Below are 26,793 nucleotides of genomic sequence, written 5' to 3'. Positions count from 1 at the left end.
AGGTAAATACAATTAGGTAAATACACACACACACAAATACAAGGAGGGAACTGATGTGTACCAAAGAAGAAAAAAATTGTTTACATAAAGTGTTGGTATAACAAAAAGTGTAGTGATGCTAAAGATAGACGAAAAAAAGCCTGGAAAAGATGGGGGGGGGGAGACAAAAAATTACCAAATGGCAAACATACATAAAACTGAGAAACGAATATGTAGAGATGCGCAGGGAGGAAAAAAGAAACTGAAAAATATATAAAATAGATAAATGCAAAGACTAACCTAAACTATTTTACAGATATATAAATGATAAACTAAAAGACAAACACGAAATAGTGAAACTACGCGAAGGAAATAAAAAAATATATAGATGATGTAGAAATGGCTGAAGTTATGATCAGCCATTTTAGGTCTGTATTTACAATTGAAATCTCACAAAATTGTGATGAAGGACAGCCAGGAAGATCCCCGAAATGAAAGAAATAACGGTGACACAGAATAAAATAAGGGACCAAATAAAAAATCTTGACATCAGAAAGTCACACGAGCCGAATGGAATTGCGAACTGGACACTGAGAGAATATATAGTTGAACTAACGGACAAAATACATAAGATAATTGACTTCTCACTCAAAGAAGGAAAAGTACCACAAGATTAGAAAAATGCAAATATTGTACCAATATACAAAGGAGACAAAGAAAATCCAACAAACTATAGACTGGTATCCCTTACAAGCACAGTAGTAAAAATACGTGAAAAAATATTAGGAATAAATGGATTAAACAGTTGGAAGAGAACAAAATACTAAATCCTAAACAATTTTGTTTTAGAAGTGGAATATCATATACCACAAACTTGATATGCTTTTTCTCAAGATTAATAGAAATAATACAAAAAAGAGGCGGATGGGTGGATTGTGCTTTCTTGGACTTACAAAAGGCTTTTGACAAAGTACCACACAAAAAGCTACTAAGAAATTTTGAAATAATAGATGGAATACAAGGAAAGTTATTGGAATGGATGAAAGATTTCTTGAACAGGAGAAAAATGAGGGTGGTACTCAGAGACAAGAACTCAAATTGGGAATATATAAGTGGAGTCCCGATAATGTTTGCTATCTATACAAATGATATGGATAAAGGTGTGGAATGTTACATGAACTTCTTTGCAGACGATGCGACACTACTAAAGAGAGTAAGTACAGAGGAAGATTACAAATCTTTTCAAGAAGACCTGGACAAAGTCTGGAAATGGAGTCAGAAATGTAAAGTGAACTTCAATGTTAAGAAATGTACCATAATGGAATTTGAAAAAAGCAAAAATAAAAATTCGTGTCAATATAAAATTGGTACAAAGGAAGTTAAAAAAGTCACCTCGGAAAGGGACCTAGGAGTAACTATCTCAAATGACATGACAGCAGACAAACATGTCAACAAATTAGTTGGAGAAACTTTTAACTTCGTAAGATCAATGAAAGTAGCCTTTGACTACATAGATGAAGAAATGGTAAAGAAAATACCAGTTACACTGATAAGACCAAAATTAGAGCACGCTGCGACACTATGGACACCTAGTACACACAGACTTACCTTGCTCACCAGGTGTGTGAGCATGTTAAGGCCTCCCCTTCCTGGATACCGACCCACAATATTGCTCGCTGTCAAATCCATCAGAGTCGCTCCTGCTTCATAGCAGAGAGCCTTTACTAACATACTCTTTCCACATCCCCTGGGTCCACACAATAGAACACTTTTAACTAGAGGTGCCTGGGCATGAACAGCATCAATTCCTGTCGGTGAAATAAAATGTTCATTAAAAATATATGCAGTACTTATCACCAAAACAATAAAAAGAACCTCTGCAAAGTTATGAAGACATCTAAAGATCTTGTTTAGGATAGCACTAGATGATTTTATTAAACATAGATAAAAGGTTCCCAGCATTTTTTTCATTTTTTATACAATGTACAATAATCTACAATTTTCATTTTACTTTATTTGTTTATTTATTTATTCATTTATTATATATATATATATATATATATATATATATATATATATGTATGTATATATATATATATATGTATATATATATATATATATATATATATATATATTTTTTTTTTTTTTTTTTTTTTTTTTTTTGTCATGTAGCTATTAAACCATATATGTTAGATACAGCTCCGATGTGTGTGGAATGTTGACCGAGGGTGTAACAGTGTAAGTGGAATGAGTGGTGTAAAAAAAAAGTGGAAATCCCAAAAAGTGTCACAAGATAACTTATAATATAAGATAATATAAAGATAACATATCCAGACAAAAAGAAATAGAATAAAATAAAATTAAAACAATGTGATAATTTAAAGTGACGTGACATCACATCACATATTGTTGTATGACATAATATGTTATCAAAAATATATATATACGGTATAATTTTACATAAAAATCAAAATAATTGTATTGACTGGATTTCCATGTGCCAAATTTGTGAAGGAACCATGCGGGCATGTATGCTTCCCGCCAAGCCAGGCATTCACGCAACGCCGTTTCTATTACGCTCTCAAAGCGTACGCACGTCTTTGTTGTAGTGCTTTAATTAATAAAAATTAATATATATTTTCCATTGTAATACACTCTCATTAGCCATCCGCCTACACACTTCCGGATTCAGCGCCGATCTGTCTCTGTCTTTCTGAATGACTTTGGTCTTTACGTTCTTCCCTTGGGCGCAGAGTAGATGGCCTCCGACATAGAGACTCCTATGTCCTGGGGTTCATCTGCCTCCTCCGAACAGGTTTCATGCTAGGGAGGAGGGTGAAGTCATTTACCTGCCTATTGATGGCAGGTTGCAGCTCCTTTATTCAGATGGTCTCCAGGATGGCCAGGCGCTGTGGGTCCTTTTCTTTTGCCACAGCTTCGGTGTTATTAACCATATCAAGGTGGCGTCGGTACTAGTTCTAGTGGTGTTGTTTCGGTCCTCCATGTTGCAAGTGCATGGAGATTCATCTAGATAATGTGGTGGTCGTCCGTCTCACGTAGACTGAAAGGGGCTTACAGTCTTCCTCTGCGCATATGGATTTAATTACTGTGTATGATTGAAGGAACTACTGTGGTTCTGGAGCAGAGTTGTTCTTTAAAAGTAAAGAAGAGGTCTTCCTACTCCTGTAAAATATTGTAAAGGATAAGTTGTCACCTTCTTTTCTTGGGATCACATTTATGTGGAATATAATTTTGATCATTTTCTCTTCTTTCTTGTATTTGGTAGATATGCATGTTTTGTAGAAAAAAAAATGTATGGCCCTTCTTGTTCTAATGTAGTGGGATGTGTTTGTACTAGTTGTCGATCACTCCGCGGAGAATGAATTGGACCTCGTGGCTCGAATAGCCGTGGTTGGGGACAAAAAGGGTTAACAATTCATTTAGTCATTTTGCTAATTGGTATGTTGGGCTAGGTATCTGGCTGATGATGGGTCTGAGGGAGTTGTTGGGCTTATATGTTTTTACATTTCCATAACAATAACCAGGTTTCTACCTGGAGAAGAATGACACCATTCTAGAGGATAAGACAAAGCTCTAGCCCATTTAAAAGAACCCTATTCCCAAAATAACCTCGAAGGCAATAACATAATAAATGTCATCAATGCGGTTGCAGGTGGTACAAAAGTTTGCAAATTGTCTGGCAAGTGTAAACCTGGTTATTGTTATGGCAGAGTGCAAATACATGCACCCAACACCCCCTCAGACCCATTATCAGCCAGATACCTACCCCAACATACCAGTCAGCAAAAACAAAACTAAATTAGCTTTTAACCTCCTTTCGTCCCCAACAGATTTAGACTGGCATCTTCTCGCGTGTTCATTGAACTGCGAAAGATGCTCCCAGACAGGGAATCTTAGCTCCTCTGGATGCTGAATACTTGTTTATCAATGTTCCTGTGGATAAGACGATAGATTTTATATACAATAAAGTTTACAGGAGTGGGTCAGCCCCCATTCTTGACATACTCGAAAAAAACTTCTGACCCTGCTTCAGATATGCACCAATGAAGCTCCATTTTGCTCTCCCCATGGGACGCTCTACCACCAGACCGACGGAGTTGCTATGGAATCCCCCTTTGGTGTTCTGTTTGCCTTTTTTCCATGGGAACTGTAGAGGAACTGATTTTTAGCCAACTTGAAAAACCTACCCCTTATTGCAGGTATGTAGATGATATATTTGTAAAAAAAAAAAAATTATTACCCTTCAGAAACTGATATCTTGAAGAGGAGGTTCATGTGTGCGCAGTGTCTGTGTTTCGGCGTGTCGTGGTCTCGTCCACTTCCGTACGGTCTGACTCGAGTGACCGTTGGATCGGTAAACATCACATAGGTGTTTTCTCTCCTTCCTACAGGGTCCAATCCCTTATATCAAAGGTACTTCAGAGGAAACAGCCAGGATAATCCGAGACAATAACATACAGGTGACACACAAACCACTCAAAATTCTGCATCACAACCTAACCAAGGTCAAGGACACGGAAGCTCCCATACAACAGGCGGGAGAGGTGTACCGCCTTAGCTATATGGATTGTGAAGCAGATTACATTGGAAAAATGGAGAAGAAGCTCGCTACCAGGCTAGAAGAACACAAACGGGCAGTTAGACGTAAAGATCCAATTTCGGCCCTTTTCAAACACATCACCGACCACCAACACGACATAGACTGGGAAGGAGCGCAAGTAATACACAGAGACAGTTCCAAGAAAAGAAGATTATTCTTAGAAGCGTGGACGACGAAAGAGGCCAGCATAAACAGGTGCATTGACTTGAACCCAATATACCTAGGCACAAGGAACACGACGACAAACTCAACGTAGGGTGTAATCAGTCATTACTACTTGCGTGAGTGAATTGAAGTACACGCCTAAGTGTTTATAAGGTTGAGTTTATAAGAGTGTGTGACCGTGACTTGTTTGATTCCTTTTTGTCGCATGCGTGTATATTTTATCATGTATTTCATTTCATTGTGAGTTAAGATGTACGGGTGAACAATTGTGACCAGTTGTCCACGTTTTTAAATACACATAAATACGATATGATTGGTTTTCTTTGGTAGTACGTGCGTGTACGTCCGAGTTAATTTTTGTGGCAGTTTAATGTCATTATGGCTTTAAGTTTTATGTGAGGATTGTGAACAGATGTCTTTGTTATGTCACATGTACCTGATACTCGTTGACACGAAACGATTAGGGGGACCCTGGACAGCTCCGGCTGCACTGGCTACCTCTCCCAGTTCCAGCATTGGCCAGTATACTGAATATTTAATCACTGTACCCCCATCACATCCCTCAGGACGGTCCTAGGAGTCTCGTGTTTCAGCTTCTCCCCTTCAACATGGATCCCAAACTTCATATATATATATATATATATATATATATATATATATATATATATATATATATACATATATATATATATATATATGTATGTATGTTAAAGACAGATTGAAAATTTTTAGAAGTTCTGCCATGGGATTAGAACCCTGACCCGTGCGTCCGTAATCACGAGGTCAAGACGCTACCAACCGTGCTACATGTGATGGAGATGGTAGAATATAGATTGAGAGAAGCAATTAAATGCCTTGGGGGATTAAAATTGTAATAAGAAATAGACATTTGGGAATAGATGATAAGAGGAGATTGTATAAAAGGGCTGTTGTGCCGACAACACTGTATGGGACAGAAACATGGAACATAAGTGAGAAATAGTTAATTTATTATTTTTTTAAGGTGAGATGTCTAAGAAATATGGTAGGGGTTACTAGGCTAGGTAGAGTGAGAAACAAGGAAGTGAGGAGGAGAGCCGGGGTGGAAAGGTAGTTGGGAGATAGGGTGGATGAAAAAGTATTAGGATGGTTTGGACACATGTAATGAATGAGTGAAGAAAAATTAGTAAAAGAGGTGTGGAAGGCAGGGGTGGTTGGAGTGAACATGAGGGGGCGACCGAGGATGAGATGGATGGATGAGGTAAAAGAGGCGTTCAGAAAGAGGGAGATATCTGTTGAGGAAGGAAGGGAGAATGATTGTAAATTATATGGATGACGCTGTGATGCATAGAAATAAGTGGGATGGGATGTTAGAGAGTAGTTATCTGTGAATGATATTTTAACGCAGCCCGAAGGGATTTCTCATCATCTATTTTTGTGCATGGCGGGACAGAGAAGGGGGGTCGCCGATTAAATGAAGCGTTCTTGCTATGGAAGTGCTATATCTTGATGCATTTCATCTGACCTAGGGCAATGGACGAGATGCGGGAATGGCCTGTCATCCATGGGGAGCCAAGAAAAGAGGAAGGGAGCGGGGGGTGGTGAATGGGAGTGGAGTGAGTGGAGATGAAATGGGTGGGAGTGGAATTACGCCTTTTGACTTTGGCTACCTCCCTTGTAAGGGGGAAAAATCCTTTTGTGTATATATATATATATATATATATATATATATATATATATATATATATATATACATATATATATATACATACATACATACATACATACATACATACATACATACATACATACAGTGGTGCAGTGCTGCCGAGGCGCTGCTAGGTTGTGGATTTTTTTTTTTTTTTTTTTTCATATTGATTTTCATATTAGATTTTACTTTGGAAATTCGTATGTTTACTGTTGTATTTTAAATGTAATATATTGCAAAGATTATGAAACAGAAGCAAAAAATTTCGAGGACTAAAAAGTAAAATTAAGCAATTCCCTCGTATATATTGCCCTAATGCCAATCTTATGTGTATCGAACCTCTGAAGGGCCTGACAAGAGCTTGCCATCCCTATCATGTTTCTGTATACAGTGAGGAGAAATCGAAGATTTTATTTTGCCATAAAAACGAGATAAAATTGTCCAGATGTATATAATGTGAATAAATAGATTTGTTATAAAATATTTCAAGTATTTGTGGGTAGCATTAAGCCTTAAATGGGTGGAAAGTGTTTAATTTCACAGTGACATGAAAAAATAAAGGATGTCAAGAAATATAGCTTTTTAAGCTGATGAATCTCGGAATAGCTTAGAAGCTGATATGGTCAAGCTAAAATATTAACTGAATTCCAAACTAAGTGTGGCAGTTGAAAAAAAAGAGAGGGAATTATATGTTTAACAACTATCCTGAATATTATATTTTGGTAAATACATTTAGGAATATACTACTAAAATTGTCTATAGTAAGACATTTCGCAGCATATAGAGCAGTGGTTCTTAACCCCTGGGTCGCGACCCAAATTTGGGTCGCCAAGCCATTTTATTGGGTCGCTAAGGGTTTGCAGAAAATAATTATTTTCCCACTACAAATATATTATAATTATATACTGTAATAATTAAAATACATGATGCCTAGTTTTAGAATTCTAAGCAGACCATGATTAAATAATTTTGTTTCTGTAACCCGCTTTTAAAAGCATAATCATATTACTTATAAAGACAATTCGTATATCTATGTAGGCTTGGGTCGCGATGCTTGATTTGTGCAAAAATTTGGGTCGCTGCCAAAAAAGGTTAAGAATCACTGATATAGAGGAAACAAAGCCATACATCTCCTTGGGTTAATAAAAAATAATTCCCAAATTATTCTAAGGATTCTGGATGTAAATAACATAATTAGGGTGCGTCAGCATGGGCAATTGAAAAAATTCAAACTAGTGTAAACTTACCTAAGGGTAGTATTACATATTCTGTCAGGATGTTCTTAATGTCCCCCATGCAGGGCTTCGGCAGTTTTGTTCGAAACACCGTTTCACATCCAATGACATTTATTTGGCCCATCACTTCAGCTAGTTGCACCTGTGGTACCTTCTTGATAATACCTAGAGTGTGTAAAGATAGTCATTTACTAATGCTTACAAAAAAGATAAAACAAATTCTTGTACATACAAATAGAAAATGTATATGAATAAAACTAGTTAAATTTACTCATGAGCATAATGCCATAGATCTCCTTTATAGGAAACCTGCAACCGTCAGAAATCTGGACATAGTCATCGGGCTGGCCCATAGTTCAGTCAATAAATCCATTATCCTGGAATTCTTATGTAGGTGACTTGCAGCCACCAGGAAATTAGACATGGCCATTGTTTAGCCCTTAATTTACTCAATGAAGATATTTTATGTTGTCTGGAAATAGTATAATATAATAAAATACAATGTGTCTCTTCTGTGTGGTGATTCCATCTAAGGAAATTTGTGTCTTTTGCAATGCCAATTCTGTACTGGTACTATTTTAGTATGGGGTGATGGCTTGAACAATGGCATGCTAGTAAAATTCTTGCTTGTCTTAGGAGTGATTTCTCTGGTGAGCTGATTTTTTTTTTTTTTTTTTTTTCTTTTATGGTAAACTATAGACTTTGGCAGACCTTTATGAAGTGCTTGTGCTGTGATCTTATTGCTTATCTAATTGTAGTATACAGGAAAGTGGTTATGCTCATGGGATATTGTTTTCTCTCTCTCTCTCTCTCTCTCTCGCTCTCTCTCTCTCTCTCTCTCATACCTAATCATTTATTTATGGTTCTGGCTTGGACTATATTATATACTTGGTTATTCCAATTTATACATATATACAGTAAACTATATTTCCTTCAAACTTATGGCTTTTTACATTTCCTCATAATGTTTTTCAGTCACAAATCAAGACATTTTCTTTATTAATTCTTTCCATACTCTTCAACTAACACATTGCAATCAAGTTACTCGTCCCCCACCTCTACCTTCATTCCTTCAGTAATGACAAGCCCAATGCTTCCAGCCTTTCTTTGTATGGTTTATCTACAAGTCTGCACTTTGACTTTTCTTGGTCTTTTTATATATATATATATATATATATATATATATATATATATATATATATATATATATCTTTAATTTCACATTCCAATCTAGGGCAGATTATTATTATTATTGTTTCTCTCTCTCTCTCTCTCTCTCTCTCTACGCATGAAGTAAAAAACTGCCTTTATGTTCTTTAATAATCCATTATGCTTTAGTGAGAAAATTTAGGTAAATATTATTAGACAATTTTTTATATTGAAAGGTACCGTACCATACATACATATATATACCAAGGTTTTTTCCCCATACAAAGGAGGTAGCCAAAAAGAAAAAGGCGTAAAATCGTTCCCACCTATTCCATCCCTAAATACACTCCACCCCTTCCATACCTCTTTTACTAGTCTTTCTTCACTCATTCTTTCCATGTGTCCAAACTATCCTAATACTCTTTCATCAACCCTATCTCCCAACTCCCTTTCTACCCCTGTTCTCCTCCTCACCTCCTCATTTCTCACTATATCTAGCCTAGTAACTCCCATCATACTTCTCAGACACCTCATCTCAAACACATTCAAAGTCCTTCTTTCTTCTTCTCTTATGTTCCATATTTCTGCCCCATACAGTGCTGTTGGCACAATCACTCCTTCATACAGTCTCCTCTTAGCATCCATTCCCAAATGTCTATTCCTCATTACACTCTTTAATCCACCAAGACATTTACTCGTTTCTCTCAATCTACATTCTACCTCCACCTCCACTCCACCTTTTCCTGCCACATTTGCACCCAAGTATCTAAAACTATCCACTTCCTCCAGTTGCTCTCCCTTAATGCTCACTTCCAGTCTACTGCCACTTTCACCCCTTGTACATCTCATCACCTTACTTTTACCCACATTTATCTTCAGCTTTCTTCTATCACACACTCTCCCAAACTCTGTCACCAACTTCCTCAGTCCCTCCTCTGATCCTGCCACAAACGCAGTGTCGTCCGCAAACAACAGCTGGCTCACCTCCCACTTTCCTCCTATCCCGTATATCTGCAAAACCTCCCACAGTGCCTTCCTGTCTACCCTGTCATAAGCCTTTTCCAGATCCATAAAAGCCCAAAAAACATCCTTCCCCTTTCCTATAGCTTTCTCACATATCTGTCTTACCACAAAAATCTGATCTACACAACCTCTACCCGTCCTAAATCCTCACTGTTCCTCACCAATTACTCCCTCTCTTCCTCTCCTAATCCTCTCAATCAAAGATCCTCCCATAAGCCTCTTTTCTCTTGTAAAGTGGAACTATGCAGGCACTCCTCCAGTCCTCCGACACTCTACCCTCTCTCCAGCAAACATTAAATAACCTCACCAGCCAGTCCACCATCACTGTACCTCCTTCTTTTAGACATTCTGCGTGGCATCCATCCAGACCAGGTGCTTTACCTGCTTTCATCATCTTAACAACCGTCTTCACTTCATCCTTCCTTATTTCTCCTCCATTTTCCTCACTCATCACTCATTTTCTTAGCATTTCCCACTGCAACTATCTTTCCCTCCCTATCCTCCTTCACATTTAGTAACTCCCTAAAATATTCTGCCCATCTTCCCCTTACTGCCTTCTCTTCCATTATCATCTCTCCATCTGCACCTTTTACCTTTTCTTCTCTACTTGATTCGCCTCCTCTTCCTCTCTTAATTTCTTTCCAAAACATCTTTTTATTACTTTCAATTTTTTTTTTGTCATACTCTTACCCCATTTCACATCTGCTCTCCTCTTTGCCTCCTTTACCTTGTGCTTTACTTCTCTTTTCTTTTCTTTGTACCTCTCATATGACTCCCTCGTCCTATTTTGTAACCAATCTGTGAAAGCTCGCTTCTTCTCTTCTACGACCTTCTTTGTTTCCTCATCCCACCATTCACTACCCCTCCTTCTATTTCCTCCCATCCTTCTTGTTCCACACACCATCTTTGCACACTTTGTGACTCCCTCCTTGAACCATCCCCATTCCTCCTCCACTCCTAGCTTTACTCTATCCTTCACTCCCTCCCACTCCTCTCTCAGCTTCTTCTTGTACTCCTCCTTTTCATTTTCATTTAAAGAGTTCACTCTAAGCACCTCCCTACCTTTTGTCCTTTTCCCCTTTTTCCATCTATCCTCCACTCTCAACTTACCTTCCACCAAAAAATGATCTGATATTCCCCCACCCTCCCCCCTTAGCACATGTACATCCTTAACTCTTCCTATTATACTCCTATCTACCACTACATAGTCCATTAACGCTCTATCTACCACCCTTCCATCCACCACCCTCTCCCATGTGTACTTATGCTTGACTTTCTTCCGAAACACTGTATTTGCTATTACCAACTCTCTTTCTAGACACATCTCCACCATCAACTCTCCACTACGATTCTTTCCTGGAACTCCACATTTCCCAACCACTCCGTCAATTGGTTCATTTCCTACCCTAGCATTAAGGTCTCCCAGTACTATTACAGTGACATTTCTCCCTAATCCCTCTATGCACTCATGAGAGTGCATAACCATGAATATTTTACTGTCATAGGACATTCCCATTTACATGCGGGTTACCATATTCCAACAACAAGAGTAGTTTGAGTCTGATCGGTACCCACCATTAAGAATGAGCTCTTCAAAAAGTGACTCGGTGGAACGGTCAGGTGTCAGGTCCTTCTCTTTCCGCTTGCGCCCCTTTTTTCCTCCTTTCTTAACACGCTTCCTTTTTTTGGCCCCTTTTTTCTCTCCTTCAATATCCTGTAGATAAACAATCATTACTATATGATAGAACATATGAAGTGGATGATTAGGGTTTAGCTGAGTCAAGTGAAAAGGAGGCATCCTATGGAAAAGAGAAAATGTGGTTTTAACTATGAGTCAAGCAATGGTGATGGTGAGGAACAACAGATGTGTAAAATTGAGGGAGAAAATAAAATTGTGTGTGAAGTTAAGAAATTAAGGATAGAGAACAGAAAAGAAGAGAAATAATGTAAAGTGATGGATGAGATCAAAAAGTAATTTTATCGTGTGACATTGAAAGATCATCACCTTAATGGTAGACACAATGTGTGTGCACTTGCCTCTTTAAGTCTCTGTAGTTCATTTCTCATAAGGATGTCCACCTGACGTCTCACCTCATTCTCCACTTCAATTCGCTTTTCAGTCTCAATCATACTGCGGTCAGGGTTTTCCTGCGGGTTGGAGGACAGAGCTCGCGAACTCCATATGTCTGCAAAAAATAGGTTTCTGCCTTAAGAGTATTACATCCAATACTCATTTGCCTGTGACATGCAGTGTTCGTGCTTTATCAATGTGCTGTATCACAATGCAGGTATGTGTGTGTGTTTGTTTTTATTTAACTACCTGATTGTAATTACTTTAGTGTGTATGTGTACGCGCGCACGCGTGTGTGTGTGTATTTAACTAGTTTATTTACCTAGTTTTATTATACGGGAAGGGAGCTATGCTCATGGTGACCCGTCTTTGTATCTCTCAGTATCAAGTATGTGTGTGTGTATATACCTAGTTGTATTTTACGGGAAGGGGAGCTATGCTCGTGATGTCCCGTCTTCATATCTTATTTTATCTATACTGTTTTTAAATTCATGTATTGTTTTTGCACACACCACTTTCTCATCTAACTTGTTCCAAATGTCTATTACTCTATGGGGAAAGCTGTTCTTTTTCAGATCTCTTCTATAACTTTCTTGATTTTCTTTCCGTGTCCTCTTGTATTTCTATCATTCCATTTTATTAGATCCTCTCTATCAATAGTTTCTATGCCTTTCATGATTCTATAAATAGTTATCAAGTCTCCTCTCTCTCTTCTTTGTTCTAATGTCTGTAGCTCAAGTTTTGTTAGTCTCTCTTCATATGATAGTTCTGAGAGTGTTGGTGCTAGTTTTGTAATTGCTCTTTGTATTCTTTCAAGTTTTGTTGTACATTTTTTTGCACTTGGTGACCACATCGTCGCTGCATATTCCAATCTTGGTCTTATCAAAGTGATTAGTATTTTCTTCACCATTTCTTCGTCCAGGTTTGTAAAAGCCACTTTGATTGTTCTTATTAAATTATGTTTCACAAAAAAAAAAAAAAAAAAAAAAAAAAAATGATATGCTTCTCAGGTAACATACTATTCATAATAATGACTCCTAGGTCCTCATTTTCTATTTTTTTTTTCTCCCAATTTATATGATCCCACTATTCTTTTTTTGCTTCTTCCAAATTCCATTATACTACACTTCTTGATATTGAATTCCATCTCCCACTTCCTACTCCATTCCCATACTTTATTGAGATCACTCTGTAGTGACTCACAATCTTCTTCAATGTTCACTTTTTTCAACAATTTTGCATCATCCGCAAAGAAGCTCATATAACTTTCAATTCCTTCATCCATATCATTAATATATATAGCAAACATTATTGGGGCCAGATCTGTTCCTTGTGGAACACTAATTATCACTTCATCCCAATTAGAGTGTTTGTCTCTTATCACCACTCTCATTTTTCTTTCATGCAAGAAGTCTTCCATCCCCTTCAGTAGTTTAGCCTGTATTCCTCCTGCAGTTTCTAATTTCTTAAGCAACTTCTTATGTGGCACCTTATCAAAAGCTTTTTTCGGGTCTAGAAATGCACAATCAGCCCATCCATCTCTTTCTTGTATTACATCTATTAGCCTTGAATAGAAACACATTAAGTTTGTGACGCATGATTGTCCTTGTCTAAATCCAAATTGTCTTGGATTGAGTATGTTGTTGTTTTTTTCCAAATGCTTTACCCATCTAGTTTTGATGATTCTTTCACAGATTTTAGCTATTGTACTTGTAAGTAATTATGTGTGTGCGTGTTTGTGTGCTAACCTACCTAATTACCTACATTAGTTATAGTATACAGGATTGGAGCAATATCTATCATCTAACGCCACTCTAATATTCAAAAAAGGTGACAAAAAGAAACGGAATAACTACAGGCCTATAAGCTTGACTTCAATCGTAGGAAAAATTATGTAAACTATCATCAGAGATGCTATCGAACATCATTTAGAAAGTGTTTGATAAATGATAGCCAGCATGGATTCAGACAAACGTTCTTGCGTGACTAACTCAAACTCTACAACACAGTCATCTCGAGTTATGACATAAGAAACAATATAGATTTAATATTTTTAGACTTTGCAAAAGCTTTTGATACCGTCCCCCACGAAAGACTACTTACTAAATTAGCTTCTAGTTGGACTAGAAATTGGTTGAATGATTGAAAACAGAGAGTTGTTTTAAATGGCAAAACTTCTAGATGGAAAAATGTTACAAGTGGAGTTCCTCAGGGTTCCGTTCTTGGACCACTTTTATTCATAGTATATATAAATGATATACAGTAGACCACGGACTAAAATCTATTGTCTCCAAATTTGCTGATGATACAAAATTGCTCGGAATGGCAAATGATCACTTCAATCAATTTGATATTCAAGAACATTTAAATAAATGACAGCAATGGTATGAAAGTGGATAATGAAACTTAACACAAGTAAATGCAAGGTAATGCACATAGGTAAAAATATAAGTAAGTACAATTACAAGTTATTTGCAAATTCGTTAACAAAAGTGGATTATAAGAGGAATCTAGGGGTAATTATCAGTAACGATCTCAAATCATCTAAGCAGTGTATTTCAGCCTCTGAGAAAGCAAATAAGATTCTAGGACTGATTGTGCGATATTTTGACTTCAAAAGTTCATCTCTCATTAACAAGCTATATAAATCGTTAGTTCGTCCACATTTGGAATATGCTGTTTCCGTATAGTCACCGAATCTCATTAAAGACATTGACAGATTGAAAAAAGTACAAAAGAGAGCCACAAAACTGATTCCAATTATCAAAAATAAATCATACAAAAATAGACTAAAACATATGAATCTGTTTTCCCTAAAAAAGCGTAGACTCAGAGGTGACTTGATACAGGTATTTAAGATTCTAAAGGGGATTGACAACATCATAAGTGACAAAAGGAATGAGAATCCGACAAGAAATAATAGTCTCAAACTGTCAGGAAATAGATTTAGTTTGAAAGTGGGTAGAAACAACTTCGTCAACCGTGTAGTTAATGAATGGAATAAACTTCCTGCAGAGGCAGTGCGATGTAGTTCAGTTCGAAGCTTTAATATTCGTTTAGATAAACATTTAAGCAAGATGCTGTAATGACTGCCATTTATTTTATATTCTTTGATTATTTGTTTGTTATTATTTGTCTGTTTATTTATTATTTGCTTGATTTCCATGCACTATTATTTATCCGCCAGTTTATTATTATTTACTATTTACCTGTTTGTTTATTTTTTTACTATACCTATGTATTATTTATTTTATTTATTATTTTCTTTTATTATTATAATTTATATTCTATTTTATCTATCTTTTTATCATTTATATTTTTTTTCGCATCCTACCTAGTTATGGACTAAAAGGTCTCCTGTCGGCATGCTCCTCCTTTGTAATCCTTTGTAGTCCTTCGTAATCTAACTTATTTCCCAAATAAACACTTCTGTGTACAAATTTATACTACTTGACATATTTTAAGGCTTTTTTTTTTCCGACCTTTTGACAATCTTGTAATGGTAGCATTGAATATTCCTTGTATTTTATACATACGTACTTGTAGAATTGTATATTTATCATTGTATATTGATTTTATTATTGTCATTGTATATTTCTGTGTGCCTTTTTTTTCGTAATCGAACCATACGATTCGTGTATGTTTTCCCGCGAATCTTGACGTCTCTACACCAGTTTTGGTCTTGTCTCCAAGGTAAAAGCACGTATTATCTATGTAGTGCTGTACAACTCTTAATTTATTCACATTCAGTGTTTCATTGGCCACCCCTATATCATGAAATGGTGGTAACATTAAAAACATTTGCTATTGTGTAAACTTGGTGTTTTGAACATTCAAAAGTATTCCAAACGCAAATTTGAACTTTGCAGTGTTGTGAACTTGGAGCCGGCCGGCATATTGCGCTTGTATTTGTGTGTGTGTTTTTTTTTCTAGGTTCTAGGGTTGCAGGATTTAGTAACTTATAAGAAATGATGGTGCTCAGGAACAGTGCATTGGCAAGGTCCGCCACGTGATTTTATTGAAAGACGAATGCCTCGTGGTTCTTCGTGTTCTAGCTTCGTTTGAACTTTTATTTATCGTCATCGTCTTCAGCATTAGTGGAACGCTTGCCTATGGTTGTTGTTTATGGCGATTAACTTGGAGACTGGATGAGGACGGATTACTGTTCGTGCATCTATTAGGAATTTTGCTTCAATTGCTTCCTCACTAACACGTCTCCTCAAGAAGGATACTTCCAATGGCGTGATGTTCATCAGAATTTTTTTTATTCCTTGAAATTTGCACTTACTGAAGCCCCTGTGTTGGCATTACCAGACTATAGCCTTCCCTTTACTATTTGTACAGATGCTTTTGGTACAGGTATTGGATCTGCACTTATGCAGCAAGTAGATGGATGTAGACCCCATATACTTGCATATGCTAGTCACATTCTTAACAAGCCAGAGTCTCGTTACTCTGTTAATCATTTGGAGGCCATGGCAGTGGTGTAGGCTTTAAAGTATTTTCGTGGTATAATTTATCAATTTTTTATATACTATTACAGTCTACACGGACCACACTGCTGTCGCACACATTATCAAAGGCAAAAAGTTTTCAGGTCGCCTAGGTAGATGGTTTCTCACGATTGAAGGAATTTAGCCCAATCCTTAGGCATATTTCAGGAGGTGCAAACAATGTTGCTGACGCACTTTCACGTAATATTCCTGTTGTTTGACCTGTTGTAGTGTGTGATGTAATGCGATAGGTAAACAGGTACTTTTGGATAACAACTTTTGTAACTTGTCTCAATACTTCTACTTGTGTCAAAGCTGATTTAAGCATTTGCACCACCCTTTCAGTTTGTCCGTTTGTAGAAGGTTTGTATGCTGCAGAAGTACGGTGTAGGATTCAATTTTTTCTGGCAAAACTCAAAGCTCTTGCAGTAAACTGAGGCCCGTTTTCTGTAACTGGTATTCCTGGTATTCCTCTTGGGGGACTTTTATAGTTGCAATTGCAGTAGAACTTTTTAATAGGAAGACTTCAGGATATCTGTTGTATGAACCAACTAGTACAAGGTAGGTTTTTCCAGAAACTGGGCCTGTAAAATCATCATGTAATCTTGACCAAGGTTTAGAAGGGAAAGTCCAAGGGTGTACAGGTGTAGCTGGAGGATCAGATCTGAGTGACTCTCATACTTGACAAGAAGAGACAACACCTTCAATCTGCTTGTCCATGCTAAGCTTTCATTTTTGTCATGCCAAGGTGGGTCTCGTGTAGTTCTCGAAGTATATCTCCTTGTAAAACAGGGGGAATGACAACAAAGAGTTCTCACAGCAAACACCATTGTTCAACACTCAGTTCATCTTTACATTGGGAAAATGGTTTTAAGTCTTGGTCATTCTCAGAAGCATTTGGCCATCCCTTTATAGTATAGTGAAGTACCTTGATTAACACAGAGTAGGTAGCAGTTTTCTTTTAAATTTGCTTTTGTGTTACAGTAGTTAATATATCACTCTCTAAGAAGTAGCAGTCAACAAGTTCTCAATCACAAATTACAGCATTACTCAAAGGAAGCCTAGACATCTGTAAGAGGTTGGTAGACAAGTGGGTAGAAAGAAAGGCGAGAAGGCGAAGGGAGTTGCACAAGCTCGCTCTTTGTCTAATGTTTGCAAACAGTTGCTGAGGACCCGATTTCATTGCTGTATGATGTTTATTTTTATTGTGATGTAACAATATGTAAAATAAGTCAGTGTGTGCATTGATTTCAAGATTGCTTGAGTAAGCAGAATTGCATTGGGTTTGTAACAGCTTTTCTGATTGGAGAAAGGGTGGAAGAGAAAATTCAATTGGTTCACGACTGTAAAATCACGCTCTTAGGGGAAGTTCTTATATCTAACAGCAAAGGTCATTGGACTAAAGAAATAATGTCATTGCAGAACTGACCTAGTACCAAAATTGAGTATTCCAGACGGGGGTCCCTTGGCATAACTTAAGGAACAAAGTGTAATAGTATTCAGGAAGAAAAATAAAAATTAAGTTCCGTTCCCCCCCCCCCCCCTTCTTATACAGGGCAATACTAAGTGGAACTTCATTAAGTCGGATGATCGGAAGCAAAGGGGCTTCCTACAGGTGAAAATAGTGACTAATCATACCTAACAAAGACAACAGTGAAATGAAAACATAAAGTAAAAGCACAAAAAGATGGCCCATAAAAGTATTAGTCAACAAGTTATCTATCACAAATTACAGTATTACCCAAAGCAAGCCTGGACAAAATATCAGCATCACTGTGAGCAGCAGTATTTCTGCATTTAATCTTATAATTGAATGAAGCGAACTTCAGAATCCATCTTTGTAACCTGACCGATACCTGTGCTGGAACCGGCTTCTCGGAACTAAATATGGACACTAGAGGGCGATGATCAGTAATGAGAGTAAATGGGCGGCCATAGAGAAATTGTCTGAACCTTTCAACGTCATAAACAATCATGCTACCATTAAAACATAATTGATTCAGGTGACAATCTGTACAGCTAATAAGAGTAAAGGCTAATTCATTAGAAACTAACAGACCTGTGACATACCTTGGTAAACCTCGCAGGTTTGGTGAAGGTTACATAAGAAAGCTGAAGGTCGTAGGGTTACCACCTTGTCTTCCTCCTCTTTCCTCCCCCGTCGCTGTTTAGCTTGTTCCCGTGCTTTCTCACGGTCAGATGCCTGTATATAAAAGGTGGATATGTAATACACACACACACACAAAGAATGAAGCCAAAATAAAAAGTCATGACAGTTCAGGCTTAGATGTTTTTAATTAAAAGGAAAATTAATAAAGTGATGACAATAAAAGTTAGCATGAAATTCTAGATTTAGGTTATGTTTATCTAATTTATTCAATTGCATTTTCATAATTGTAATTTACAGGAAAGGAGCCACACCTGTGTGGTCACGATTCTTTTCCTCTAACTTCATAACTAGTAACGCGGTGAGCCAGCTTTGGCAGTCGAGCCTTGCTGTGGGAGTGCTGTGTTTCGCTGCATTCCTTCTGACTCAGGGTAGGCAGGAAGCAGGGAAGGCTCTTCCCTCAAAAGTTGATAAGATCAAAGAGAAAACAAATGGGTGTTTGATAGATATCGGATGGGTGAAGTGTGGGTGCATGCCTTGGCTAGCTACCTCCCTTATAGTGGAGAAGAGGCCTTTTGGTATATAGACAGATGGCTAGACAAGTTTAGAATTCATTTCTAGTTTTATATTGAGCTATATAATATTCTATTTTTTCCAGAAGTCGATGCATCCATGGCAAGTGGCTGAAGCCGGCAAGCTAGTTAGGCTAAAGATAGCATGACTAGACTATGGTCACATTTTGTGGCCAAGTAGTGGCCAACATGCTGTTTGGCATCTATGACCAGACACTGCACCTGATGTCAAACAACGCGTTGGCCACGGTTGACCCACGCTCACTGACCACTGTTCAGACCCTCGCTACTATGGACCTAACCTGGATTGCCAGCTTCAATACCTCACCAACTAAACCTCCCACAGAAATAGCGTGTCCCATAAGCAATAAATAAATATATAGAATAAAATAAATGAAATTAATAAATAAATAAAAGTAATGTGTGGATAGGAAAATGTCATGTATGCGTCCAGTGTGATTTTTTTTTTTTTTTTTACGCCGTATCCACCTCCACACATCAGGTTGCATACAATAAAAACACCCTGCTCAACAAAATAGAATAAAATCAAGCAAAATTACATATATATTTGAGTCAAGTGAGCATTTTGTTGAGCTACAAGAGTAGTAGAGCCTGAAGTGGAGAGAGCGAGTGGTTTGAGGTAAAGGTGGGATTGCGTCAGGAATGTGTCAGGTCGCCATGGCTGTTCAAAGTGTGCATGCACGAGGTGGTGCGGGAGGTAAAGGCGAGGGTAACGGGTAGGGGACTGGAGATGATTAAAGAAAGTGGAGAAAAGTGGGAGGTGAGCCAGTTGTTTGCTAAGGACACCGCGTTTATGGCAGGGTCAGAAGGGGGATTAATGGAGTTAGTGTCGGAGTTTGGGAAAGTATGTGATAAGAGAAATGTAAAGGTAAATGCGGGTAAAAGTCAGGTGCTGAGATGTACAAGGGAAGAGGATGGCAGTGAATTGGAAGTAAGTCTTAAGGGAGCGTCGCATCGCTTTATAGAGCAGGTGAAATTAAATTTTCAAATACGAGGGTCGTTCCAAAAGTATTGCCTCCCATCTTTTTATTCCGCCCGAGGGGATTGCAAATTGCATTTTTATGATGACTGAACTTATGCACTCATGACCTGAAAGTTTCATCTCTCTGTTGCAGATATAGATGGTGTGACACTCCAAGAAAGCAATCCCTATCATGGACGTGTTTGATGCCTCCATGTTTGGACACATGGAGGCATTACTTTTGGAATGACCCTCGTATGTATTTAATGAACTTAGGTATAATAACCCCTTACATTAGTGTATAATTCCTCAGGGTATAGTGTTCCTCCTATGTATATATAAAGCATGGTGAAGATATAGTGAAGCTCTAATTACCTAATGGGAAATCCTTCCACATCATTCAGCTTGGTATGAAATGAAAGCTTAGAGTCTAGGGAACAAAAATTACTTAATACATTTTATCACACTAATACTTCTGATTTATTATTATTATTATTATTAATTTGTTTCTCTGAATAATTAAAAAATGCTGCAAAATTTTTGTTTCATAAAAAAAAAATTTACTGTAGAAAATAAAGAGCATTATGTTTTCTTTCAAATGAAACAAAAATTACAAAAATCCATAAAGAACAACCGGAAATATTACAACAGAAAGAACAAAAATATAAAATTTACAGGACGGGGGATTTAAATTTTCGCGACCATTTGTTTGATGGTTGCGATGTATAGCAAATCTCCAATTTCCTCTTTGCTGATGAGGTGAGAGTGAGTAGTGTGAGTGGAGGAGGTGTAAGGTGGGCGTGGCTAGTAGATGCTTGCGGAGTGCTGGGTGTAGCTGTGATGCTTTCCTCCTCTTCCTTTTTCCTTCTTGTTTCTTTTTCAGGCACTCATGGGCCTTCTCTATATTCTGTCGCTTCACTCTCTTGTTTCTTGTGAATTTCCCCATGATCACAGCAACAATACAGGGCGAGGAATCAAAATTGTGGCGTACGGTGAGAGCGCCAGGAGCGACGTTACCTTTGACCTTCTCAAGAGTACTGATGCCCTGTCCACTGTCTTTGTCGGGTATGCTGGTGGGAGGAGTTGCCAAATATCTCCATAAACAATTCTGTAGCAAAAAACAAAATAGCTATAGAAATGTTGACGCAATGGGTCTGCTAGAGGTTGCCAACATTTTATCTATTTTATTCTGTATAAAAATAGAAACGAAATACAGCTGTATAACTTTGTATGAGTGTTGCCACATAGAGATTCTTTTGAAATATTTACCTAAAATTCGCTCATGTACCAGATTATTTCGAACGATCGCTGGCGACGCTCCCTTAGAGGAGAGAGGCCAGAGGAAGTAGGGTAGCTTTAGGTACTTGGAGTCGCATGTGGCACGAAACGAAGTGATGGTAGAGGAAAATTGTAGATTGAGAGGAGCAAGTAAGTTCCTTTGGGGATTAAAATGTGTGATGAGAAATAGGCATTTAGGGATGAGTGCTAAGAGGAGATTATATGAAGGGGTGGCTGTGCCAACGGCACTATATGAGACGAGACATAGAATTTAAGAGAGGAAAAATTTAAATCTGTTTATGATGACATGCCTGAGAAGTATGGTAGGGGTTACAAGGTTGGATAGAGTGAGAAATGAGGTTAGAAGGAAATGGGAGATAAAGTTGATGAAAGAGTAGAGATGGTTTGGACACATGGAAAGAAGGAATGAAGAAAGATTAGTAAAAGGTGTGGAAGGCAGAGGTGGGGGAAATGAACATGAGACGGCGACAGAGGATGGAATGGGGTGAAAGAAGCATTGAGCAAGAGTGGGATGTCTATTTAGCAGGAAAGGGAGAAGGCGGGAGTAGGGGTGAGTGGAGAATGGCTTTGTATAGATGATACTGTGATGCAAGGAAGAGAGTGGGTTGTGGATGAGGGGTTAGGTGGTGGTTATGTATAGAATAATATTCTGACGCAGCTCGAAGGAATTTTTCCCTGTCTTCTCTTTTTTCTGCATAAGGGGACGGTACCATTGCCCCCCTGTGCATCCATCCATCTGGAACATATGTATAAAAATGTTTCCAAGAGCAATAAATTTTGAGCAGCCAGTCACGGAAACAATTCCTTAGTGAAGTATTTCCCAAGTGACTTGATAGGCAATACTCTTATGAAGTCCTACTAATCCAACAGCCAAGCCTATCTTGCACTATTCTCCTTATTCCGTTGTAAATAGTGTCTCTGCCTATAAACAGAGTACAAGTAGCTGATAATGTGCATTTGCTTTTCCTCTCTCCCTTCTTGAGTGAACTGAAATTTCTTTAGGTAGTGTGTATTTATGAGGTAAAAACAACACCTGGTTATATAAAGAAACACTTTTCATAATCTCGATTATTTTGTTTTATATTGTGAGCAACGTTGAAATTTTACTATTTTTCCTCCGAAAGTTAAAGCCTTCACTAGGTGGTGATTCAACAGTTACCCTGAATATCACCCCCACCCCCCGCTGTATCCATCAATGTAGAGTAAACTTTGTTAGTCCCACTTTCTCCCATCCTGAATACACTGAAAATCTTTTCAAGGAGGGTATTTTTGAAAGAAGTCATTAATCCTTGGTGAATGGTGGTATAATAAAAGAGATTCCCATTATGTATACACCAAAGTTCGTTTACATGCTTCCTCATCTACCTTACACAAAATTATAGACTGACACACCTACAGTATGGGATACTTACTTTTTTCTCCTCTGCTTTGGCGACGTCTCCTGCCACATTTGGCAGTGCCATAACATCTGGTAAAGCATCTTGGCCTATGCCCAGAACTGTCGCTGAGCCACCGTCATCTTCATCAGGCAAATCTGGAAATTTTCCTGTCAAATTCCTGAAGTAGAGTAGCAAAAAAGAAACGTAAATATATGGTGATGTAGGAGGAAAGGAACGAAATTTGTATGCGCATATGTGTTTTGAAATTCTAAAGGTAATTTTTCATGGTGTGGGGTGTTTTAGTGGTAGTGCTTTTTTCCAGTTGTAGGGTGAGCTAATACAAGATCTCCATAGTTCTCCATTTGATATTATCGAGCTTTCGTCTTCAAAGAGACATCATCACGATTGACAAAATTTCTTCAATATTTAATACAAATGTTGGTACATATAAATTACAAAAATAATAATACAAATATACAGGTATAACAAAAGATATTTAACAAGAGTGTTATTACTTACGTCTAAAAGGGAAGTACAAATGTTAGAGAGAAAGGTTTAAATACATAAACTCCTGTCCGATTTCCCACTGCGGAGTCTAGCTGATCGTCTGAGTGGTGGGGGAGTGGTGGGTGGGAGGGGAGGGGGAGAGGGGACCTCGATATAGTGATGTCTCAGGTTAGCGTTACTATACAACTTAATACTGGATGTTATGTCCGACTGTATGTTTATAGTGGGGGCAGAATCCCTGATGTGGAATGACTAGAGGAGTTTCAACCTTCTGGGGTCCTCGTTGTACGCAATAATTTTAGTACATTGAATTAAGGTGTCTCTGTCAATATTCCGATTATGATATTTTAAGTAAAGGCCCTTGATCGCTCCGTCCTGTTAGTGGAAAGTTAGTCTTCGGCTGAGAGTACATCTGGTGTGCCCGACGTATGTGACATTGCGAGGCGTACAATCCTCGGCTGGACATTTAAATAAGTACACCACGTTGGTTTTAGATGTAAAATCAGCTCGACTATTACAGTTGTTTTTCATCACCATTGAGCAGGTTCTAGGGTTACGGTAGTATATAAGGACTCGGATCTCACAGTTCTCAACTGTCAGAATGCTGTCGTATTTAATTCAACATGCATCAAAGAAAACCTGCTTCCTTACTTCACGAATATATACATATATATATATATATACATATATATATATATATATATATATATATATATGTATATTTCGTTTCTGTTTCCTATCATGACCGACCTCAGAGACGATAACCACTATTTTCCTTCCCTGTGTGGCAGGTGGGTGAGACTGGAAACGTGCCGAGGTACTCATCGTGCAGGCGTCAGGTCAAGACTATGGTCACCCTTTAACACGTCAATAGTCTTAATTCATTTTGTATATTCATATAGGTATATTTTCAATCCAACAAATTCCAATTCTTTTCTAAATAAAACAAAAAATATTTCTATATATCCCATAACAAGAATATATATGTATTGTACAAAGATTATAAATTATTGTATACTAAAAGCAAAGAATTAAGAATTTCGTCACCATTGTTGTACCTAGTATCGGCATTTTCAACCTCCGACCATAACAGGCGTCAACAATAATTAGCAGAAAGCAATACTTAAATAATGATACATGCATGCAAAGGCTATTCTACAGAGTTTAATAAATCTCATCTTCCAACGTGAAGTTTGATGGTTTTCATCTTGGCAGGTAACACTGCTACCCGCTTCTGAGCATTTCCTAACTCTTCCTCTCCTTGACCGTTCCGTCTTTTCGTAGCTCTCCGGGATCCGCACGAATCCTTGCTGGCTCGTGAGATTCCTCGGTCGTCCGGCCCGGCGAAATCTAGTATAAATCTGTCGTTGTTTTGAGTAGTGTAGACCCCGTCCCCACTGGACATACAGCGTGTCATTCCACGCGGCTGTCGCCAGTCGCCAAGGAACTGTGTGACCCCAATAGTTTTGTCCCTTTTGGCTCTTCTGAGCACATATCTTGTGTACCAGGTTGCTTGTCCCCCACCCAGACGTGCAGAATAGAGTCTTCTACTCTGCAAACGAAAAACACTTCCCCTGACGACCCTAATATCGACGCGGATAAGGCTAGGCATGTTTTTCTCCACTCTGACCCAACCCAATTAGACGAACACAATCCCTTTATTCTGAAGAAATCTATGTCTTTTTATACTGATGATATCAACCAGGTTAGGGAAACTTAGAAGCGGAGATCTACAAGTTACCACCAACTCTGGGAAAGCTACACGCGACTTACTTAAGGCCATGAAGTTTCATACCTTCGATATTGCTGCCTCCCTCCATAGGTCACTCAACTCCTACAGAGGAGTAATCCACTGCAGAGATTTGATGACCATGGACGAGTCTGTCTGACATCGTCAAAGAAATGAAAAACGAAGGAATTCTAGATGTCAAATTCATAACGGGACTAGACCGGGAAAAGAACATGCGAGTGAACACGCCCCTTATTATCCTCACTTTCAACTCCACAACCCTCCCTGACCATGTCAAAGTTGGATATATCCACGTCTCAGTACGACTATGTCCCCAACCCTTTACGCTGTAATAAATGTTTTAAATAGGGTCACCTTGCTAAGTTTTGTCATAGCCAAACGATTGTGTGCGGTAAGTGTGCAGGCGAACATCCTACAGATGCCTGCTCTGCAAATGTGTTTCAATGTGTCAACTGCCCCTCTACCAACAAGCATGTGTCCACCTCCCGAGATTGTCCCACCTTCAAAATAGAAAAAGGAATTTGTACCGAGAAAGCAACTTATGGCATCTCTTTCTACGAAGCACGGAAGCGTGTGACAGAAAGACAAGTTACCCCAACTAGTCCCTCCGGAGCAACTCCCTATGCTTCTGCAGAGAAAACGTTCAGAACCATTGAAACACAGACTGTAAGCAAGCACTCCGATAAGGACAAAGTTCTCTACCCACCTAACAAACAAACTACGCACTCGCACCTTCCCCGACTATCTCAGAGCTTCCACTACGTGCAAACGAATATTAAGTCCGATATCCAGCCCAGACCGAACATCGGGGGCAAAACACACCTCTCCCATTAAGGCCAAGAAAGGAAGAAATCGAAGCAAATAAGAAATGAATAAAAGTATAAATAAATGAATAAGATAAAATTAAATATATCCAGTGGAATTGCCGAGGTATTAGAAGTAAAGTAAATGACCTATCTATTTTCAACTCTATAATCAACCCCTCAGTTATATGTCTACAGGGAACATTCCTAAATCCCAGTGTTCAATTGGAGCTGAAAAAACTTTACCATCTATAGGAAGGACAGGTTCGCGCCTGGAGGAGGGGTCGCAGTTGCTGTCAGCGACTGCCTTCCCCAAGCGGAGCTGCCACTATCCACAACCTTGGAGGCAGTCGCTGTCAAAACGAAAATACAGAATAAACTTGCGTCCATCTGCTCCATATATTTACCTCCCGACCAACCATTTCCGCTACAGGAGGTAAATAACCTTACAAGACAGCTGCCCCACCATAAACTCATAGTCGGAGATTTTAACTCCCACCATCACATGTGGGGGAGTGATAGAACATGTGCCCGAGGGGAGCAGATGGAGGCAGTTCTGAACATCAACAACCTGGTCCTCCTAAACACTGGCGATCCCACTCGTGTAGACAATGCTAGGGGCACTTTTTCATGCATTGATTTATCCATATCATCTCCTGCGCTGTCTGACGACATAACATGGACTACGCATGACGACACCATGCTCAGCGATCATTTCCCAGTCATCCTAAAAATAGGGGGTGACCACGTTACGGCTGCTCCAGCCTATGGAGACAACCCACCCCCTCCCTGTCCCAAATTCATCATGACGAAAGCCAACTGGGAAATGTATCGGCGTACTACCAACGTCAACACCACAGGGGACAATATGGATGACAAAGTAGTCAATTTAACATTATCCATTTTGAATTCAACGGCATTTCACAAGCATGGAGTTCCTTGGTGGACATCAGACTTCAGAAAGGCACTTT

General features: G+C 38.4%; 1 protein-coding gene across 1 annotated transcript in view; it reads right to left on the bottom strand.

Moving 5' to 3' along the window:
• LOC143034100 (IQ and AAA domain-containing protein 1-like) overlaps nucleotides 1-26,793 on the bottom strand; it is a 118,552-nt gene that overhangs the window by 33,601 nt on the left and 58,158 nt on the right. Inside the window, exons 9-14 of the mRNA XM_076200043.1 lie at nucleotides 22,796-22,940; nucleotides 18,494-18,626; nucleotides 11,897-12,045; nucleotides 11,435-11,573; nucleotides 7,700-7,852; nucleotides 1,588-1,787 (exon numbers count right to left, since the gene is read on the bottom strand). Coding sequence (XP_076056158.1) covers nucleotides 1,588-1,787; nucleotides 7,700-7,852; nucleotides 11,435-11,573; nucleotides 11,897-12,045; nucleotides 18,494-18,626; nucleotides 22,796-22,940 — 919 coding nt within the window. The remainder of the gene's footprint in view (nucleotides 1-1,587; nucleotides 1,788-7,699; nucleotides 7,853-11,434; nucleotides 11,574-11,896; nucleotides 12,046-18,493; nucleotides 18,627-22,795; nucleotides 22,941-26,793) is intronic.

Source organism: Oratosquilla oratoria, chromosome 16 (genome assembly GCF_046742065.1).
Source record: "Oratosquilla oratoria isolate Oo_2021 chromosome 16, ASM4674206v1, whole genome shotgun sequence".
Taxonomy (NCBI): domain Eukaryota; kingdom Metazoa; phylum Arthropoda; class Malacostraca; order Stomatopoda; family Squillidae; genus Oratosquilla; species Oratosquilla oratoria.
Note: the sequence above shows the minus strand (reverse complement) of the source record. Positions and strands in the feature narration are given on the sequence as shown.